General features: G+C 39.3%; 1 protein-coding gene across 1 annotated transcript; it reads left to right on the top strand.

Moving 5' to 3' along the window:
• The first annotated feature begins 695 nt into the window (after positions 1-695).
• Positions 696-5,103, top strand: LOC138650882 (nicotinamide N-methyltransferase-like). Its single transcript, XM_069740738.1, has 3 exons — positions 696-911; positions 2,887-3,085; positions 4,439-5,103. Exons 1-3 carry the CDS (start codon positions 761-763, stop codon positions 4,860-4,862), a joined length of 774 nt encoding a protein of 257 aa, XP_069596839.1. The 5' UTR covers positions 696-760; the 3' UTR covers positions 4,863-5,103.
• Positions 5,104-6,598: the final 1,495 nt, after the last annotated feature.

Here is a 6,598-nt window from a genome sequence, read left to right as displayed (position 1 = left end):
CCTGTCACTCAGCAGTTCCTGTCATCGCTTGGCTCACGCTGGGCACTAAGCGTGGACAGGGGGAAAGTCTAGCCAGAAACTTACGCTGCGGGCTTCACAAAATGGCACCAATCTCCTCTCAAAGCCAAGGGGGCAAATCCCAACAGGAGGCAGCCGCAGTGTAGGAGATGCGGTCTGATAGCAGGGGCAACCGTATTTGAGGTGTGTACAGTAACATGTCATTACGTTACACATCATAAAATGCAAATGGCAGCCCCCCATGATTGAATTAAAAAAAGTTAGTGAATTCATTTTTACTTTTTAAAATAACTGATTATATAATCAATAATGCAAAAATAAAAATTGCGGCACCTTACCTTTAAAACACTGTTGACGTGTAATGTGCTGCATGCAGTGATATGGAGTTGGGTGCACACTACTATAATTCTTTATGCTCTAAGTCACATCTTTGGACCCAACAAATGGAAGACCTGTCTGAAAGGAGGATAGTAGATAGAAAAAATATTCAAAAATACCAGTATAATATGAAAATGAATCAGATGGGGAGCTGTGAAGTCAATAGTTTTGTATATTCCTGAAGGCCTGGTCCTTGCAGGGTTAAGCATTTTGGCTTTTTAATCACTACGTAAATGTAGGGTCGCATGACTCTGAATGAATAGAGGAGCTTGTGATATGGGAAGTACTAATATGTTTTGTAAATTGAGATAAAGACCTTGATCGGCGATGTAGAAGAAATCACTGTGTGATACAAGATTAGACGATGGATTCCAGCCCCTATAAGCGCTACCATGTGGATGACTTTGATTCCAGGCAACATTTGGAGGATTACGTTGCAAATGGCCCTGATAGCGCCTTTGAAGAAGATTCCTTGATATTTCCCACTGAGACTCTCCTAAAAACTTTTACCGAGGGTATGTATCCTAATTGTTCTGTTTTGATGGTTTTAACTAGACACTAGAGAGCAGTGAACGTGCTGTGATAAGGTGTTATCGGAGCATGCTCAGGCGCTAACCCAGTGACTTTGGCGTGCTCAAAAAAATATGTTCGATTCCCCGCAGATGCATGTCTCGCGGCTGTTCGATAGCTATAACACATGCAGGGATTGCTTGTTTATTAGTCAATAACTGCACTTGTTGGGCTGTAATAATGACTCTTAAGTGTCAACTTAAAATTTCATATAGTCCCCCTAACTACCTCTGTAGTTTTTGTACAGTAATAACATTCCCTGAGTGTCCCATTAACAACAAAGTAATAATAAACTCTGAGAACCACCCATATGGTAATAATGTCTCAGGTTCATGCACATATAGATTTAATGTCCCCACAGTCCCCCCACATAAACTATTTATGCCCCCTGAGACCTCACCAAAAAAGTAATAGTGCACCAGAAAATTATAAATAAACAACAAATACAATACATATACACACAGATGCCTACACAATATGATTATCCCGAAAGAACTCCACACTATATTATGGAAACCAAGCCACCCCACACACTATGATGAGCCCCACAGCCCTTCATACAGTATGATGACCCCCATGGCACTTCCCTCCACACAATATGATGCACCCATTATCACCCCACCAAATCATGGGGTTTCAGGCATTGTTTGTCCCATGAGTCTTAGGGGGTTTTCAATTAGTGCTTGAGCCTACCTGCCCTTGACATCGGTAGGCATGTCTCCTATAAAAAGGTCAGTGTAGCACCAAAAAATATATTCCTTGTCGTTGCCAGGTGACATACACGAATTGGCCCATATTACCTCAATTTTATAAGTATATTCTATATAGAAGGATTGCAGTTTACATGTCATATGTTCAATGTTTGCATACAGTTTAGCGAATACAGTGTATTTACTACTGTCAAAGCAGCTTGCACATGTTCACACTTGCTTCATTATGTTAGGAGGTGCTGGACCGTTTTTGGTCCTTTGCTATTACACTCTTAGCACTGAAATACCTCAGCACTTCCAGGTTTGATAGGCCTGGTAGAGTTCTGAGCAAAAAAAGTCACAGCAGTCACGGAACCCCTCATCCCTATGAGATACTATTGTGATAGGCCCGGTGATCTCAGTACGACCAACGGCAATATGAAGATGCAGCGACGACCAGATGGGTGATGATAAGGAACGAAGGAGCCGAAACAGCAAGTGGTGAGGTGAGTATACGGAGTCCTTTTATTTTTTCATGAAGGTGACAGACTTTAAAAATAATATAATTTGTGGAGGGTGCAAGTTCTTTGAGTCAATCCTCAGAGCTCCTGTCTAACTATAGTAGGTAGAGGGAAGGAACTGCACACCAAAGGCAAACGGGGATGCTCAATTAGAATTTATTAGATAAGTTTGAAATGCATTACCACACACAGTTGATACACCCGAAAATTACATATCTGTGTATCGCCCTTCATCAGATCAGTAAGTTATGGTCACTACACAAAAGTTAGAGTAGTCCAGTATACAGGCTGGACTTCCCCTAAAGTATAAGTCATGTTCTGATGGTGATTATGAAGATGTGTTCATGTATTGACATTGGTTCTGGAGCTCTACTGATGTACTGAGTGTGGTTCTGATGTTGCATTCATGTACTGACTATGGTTCTGATGCTGTGTGCATGTAAACCAAAACTGTTGCCAAACAGGTCAAGGGCAAAAATAATTTTTGTGTACAAAATTCAGAAATCACATGCATCAATTTATACAATTTGGCACAAAAAAAGTCAACAAATATCACAATAGATAAAAAGAAAAGTGACTTATTAAATGCAAATGTTGAATCTTACTCATAGTTTAACATAAAAGTAGTGTTGTTTAATCCTTTTATGTTAACATTTTCACCTATACAATATGTACCATATGTATGTTAGAATATTTGGATTTTTCTGCAGGTCATTTCAAAGGAGATGTTTTGATTGACCTAAGTCAAGGTTCCTTGGTTCATCACTTGTTTGCCGCCTGTGAGTTTTTCAAACACATCATAGTTCTCAGGGCCAGAGACACATGTATCATGGAGCTAAAAAGATGGGTGAACAAATGTACAGGAGCGTTTGATTGGAGCCATGTCACAAAACTTCATGTAGAAAGCAGGTGAGGTATTTGTCCAAACATTAGTTTGCTCCATTCAAAAGATATAACTGTTGTCTTGTCATAATATCATACATATTTTGTCTACTGTTATGATTGTGTAACAACTCACACGGTAAAATAGGTAAACGCTAGAAACGAAAAACTGACCCAGCCTGTTCCTGTACAGACTAGAGATTCTGACCACACAGTCCATAAGAGGTTGCTAATTTGCCTAAAATAGCCCTAACAACAGACTAAACTATGGCAGCTTGGACCTATGCTACCTAAAAGGGAGTCGAGCGCCTCACATTTTTACTAAAGAACCGGGCGGCAGAGAAGAGTGCAATTTACCTACACAAGCAAAGGTGTGTTGAGATAGAGATTCCAGAGTGAGACAAAACAAACAACGAAATAGAAAATGAAAAGATAAGGTACGTACTGCTACAGAGTATGCCGCCTACTTCCTAATCAAGAAACAAAAGATAGGTGCAGGGTGAAAAGGATAATCAGCAGAGAAGTAAACCCTAGCTGGTCTTTCACTGACTGGCATAAACAAAGGCAGTATGGCTAGACATCCAAATGAGACTATTACCAGCAAGAAATACCAGCAGGGGGAAAAGCATATATAGCATCACTCGAAAGCTGATTGGGCAGACAAATGAAAATACCTGTTAATCTAAAAAGACTAAAGCAAAGATAAAACAATAACCACCCAGAGAAAACAAAGCACCAGATGAAAGCTTCAAACCCAGACACATGACATCTACCTTAAATTACAATGATAGTCTGTTCAAAATTAAATTTTTGATATTCGTAAAAAAAATAAACATTTATCCAATCAGATTACAAGTCTCAAGGTTGGTAGTTGTAGAATAAATTGGTATTGTTGGAAAGGAACAGTAATGCTCAGTACATATCAAATTTGAGTTAGAGGTATAAAATGGGAGTATCCCAAACCTCAGCTTTGATGTAAATATCAAATATATTCCTCTGATTAGATACATAGTGTAAAATGATCACGACTGACCACAGATTATATATTGTGCAGTGGTCCTCCATATAAGACAGTGCTATTTGCTGCACTGTTCTGTTTACTAAAAAAGTGTTAATAGCATGTATTACTTTATAAGAGAATAATATGACACAATTAATGGCATCAGTAAGATGAATGGGGACCTACGACTACCTTTATTGTTTTCATAAATATTTACTGTATATCCAAATAAACAGTTTGTAAAAATACAAGAATCTTGGTTGGATTCAAGACTTTCCCCATTATTGAAGCTGATGATCCAGGGTTAACCACGAAGCTCTAATGACTTTGTGTTCATCAGTGTGTGATAATCATTTTCATAGTTTTTCCATTTCTTTCAGTGATCAGTTACAGGATAAAGAAGGAAAAGTGCGATCAGCCCTTCAACATGTTGTGAAATGTAAACTCGAAAAAGAAAATATGGTGGATTCGATCGTCTTACCACCAGCAGATTGTATCATCAGTACTTGGCTCCTGGATGTTATCAGCAAAGGTCAAGATGATTACATTAGATATCTCAGGAAGTTCTTGAAGTTGCTGAAACCTGGAGGACATATTATATTAATTGGAGCTTTAGAGATGACATTTTTCAAAGTTGGAAAAGACAAGTTCCATGCTTTTAGTTATGACGAGGATTTTGCCAGGAAAGCTCTAGTTGGAGAAGGGTTTATCATTGACCGATGTGAGGTTAAGAAGAGAACGGCTGTGAGTGACCTTACTGACTATAAGAGTATGATATTTATTGCAGCTCACAAAGAGATGTAGGTCTGAGATGAATCAAGTTGAGTCAAATCTTATATATCAAGCTTAAATCCTATTAATCTCCTTAATGTGAGTCTAGTGATCCAAGTGTATAAAAATAATTATTCTTTCTTTATTATGAAAAGTGTTGTGCATCACTTATCACTGGGGAAATATCATTTACAGGGTTCAAAACTCGTGTCTTACATGAAGAAGTTAGACTTTTATTATTTTAAGTGCACACAATAAAGTCATTATAAGACGACAGATGTCCCATTTATCTATTTGTGTCATTTACCAAGACAGGATTCTCACGCTTACTTGCTCTAAGTTATGAAATAATTGATTTCTTAGCAACAATTATAACGAATAGGATATATCACATGTTAAATACTTACAAGCTGTTAACAAAATCAGATCAAATTGATTTTTTCCTGCTTTTCATCAGCATCTTGTGCCGATCAACTATTATTTAATTATCTCCTGCCTACCAGGAAAACATTCTGGATCATTCATTTGGAAACTAGAGAAGACTGCCAAGGAATAAATTCTAGAAGGAATGGGATGTTTCATTATTAATAACCATTCTACACTGACATAATAACTTGTTCTTTTACGTCTATTTCCAATAGTGTTCTTTCTGTTTTATATCATGCGGTTGATTTTCTGGATTTGTTTTCTCATTTTGACTCTCATAGTTGTGGTCTACCTATGATGTCAATAACAGGACTCTCTCATATTTTTAAGTGGCAGAACTTGCATAATTGGTGGCTGACTAAATACATTTTTTCCCTACTGTAATGCTCCATATATAATGGGCCCCATATCTGATGTTCCAGTGTATGATGGGCCCATATAATGCTCCATATATCATGGACCCCATATATTATGCTCCAGTGTATGATGAATATCAGCAGGAGTGCAGAAAATATGGCTGATCACAATTAACCTTCCCAATAGGTACAATTAAGTTTCAGCAGGGCAAGAAATTACATTAAAACATAACTTTTACTAATTACCCTAAAAGGTTAATGGCCAAAAAATACATGAAAATAGACAAGGTAATGTATGCATAAAGTGCTAGTGCTCAAATGTAACAGTGCTCATGCAGCGCCCCAGAGTCCTGGTTCGTTGCAGTAATGTTATTCTTCCACCAGGGGAGTGATGTTACGTCTGAAAGCAATGAAGGAGATCTTCTGTCCAGGTATCACAACCATTACAGACACTTCACACTCCAGACCACCAGGGGGAGCAAAGGTTCTAACTACTAGGCCACTCCTCACACTTGGGTAAAACTGGTGGGTTGGGGAGGAAGTTAGAGGGAGTTCCTGGCTGGGGACCGACACAGAAAGGTCTCCAGGTCGAGCTGGCTGGAGTGATCTCCAGTCAGATCCAGACTGCGGTCTGAGGAGGACGAGGGTACACGGAGCTGTGCCTGCATCCCATGCGGCAGCATCCTAAGAAAGGACACGAAAGAAAGTGTGTTGCAGTGAGTGAGCAACGAAATCATAGCAACAGGAGTGAAACATCAGAGGGAGATCAGCTAGAAGCAGGCTGCCTCTTTCTGAAGTGCAGGACCGGTAGCCAGAACACTGAGGGAGAAAAGAGCTCTATGCCATTACTTCAGAGACTGGCAGGACAGTTAATTCCACGTTAGCTGCCTGACCATTTACACAGGAGGCACGGTGGCAACTTGTGGAGGCCGGGGCATCTCTAGGGTCCCTATAAAAAGCCTCAGGCCACCAGTCATACGTGTTTTG

This window comes from Ranitomeya imitator, chromosome 10 (assembly GCF_032444005.1).
Source record: "Ranitomeya imitator isolate aRanImi1 chromosome 10, aRanImi1.pri, whole genome shotgun sequence".
In the NCBI taxonomy this organism is placed as follows: domain Eukaryota; kingdom Metazoa; phylum Chordata; class Amphibia; order Anura; family Dendrobatidae; genus Ranitomeya; species Ranitomeya imitator.
This window is presented reverse-complemented; position numbering and strand designations above follow the sequence as displayed.

Excerpts from the sequence above, each read along its gene's own strand:
- LOC138650882 (XM_069740738.1), top strand. The coding sequence starts at position 761 with ATGGATTCCAGCCCCTATAAGCGCTACCATGTGGATGACTTTGATTCC. Across the intron at positions 912-2,886 it reads CCTAAAAACTTTTACCGAGG|GTCATTTCAAAGGAGATGTT; the intron begins GTATGTATCCTA and ends ATTTTTCTGCAG. Across the intron at positions 3,086-4,438 it reads AAACTTCATGTAGAAAGCAG|TGATCAGTTACAGGATAAAG; the intron begins GTGAGGTATTTG and ends CATTTCTTTCAG.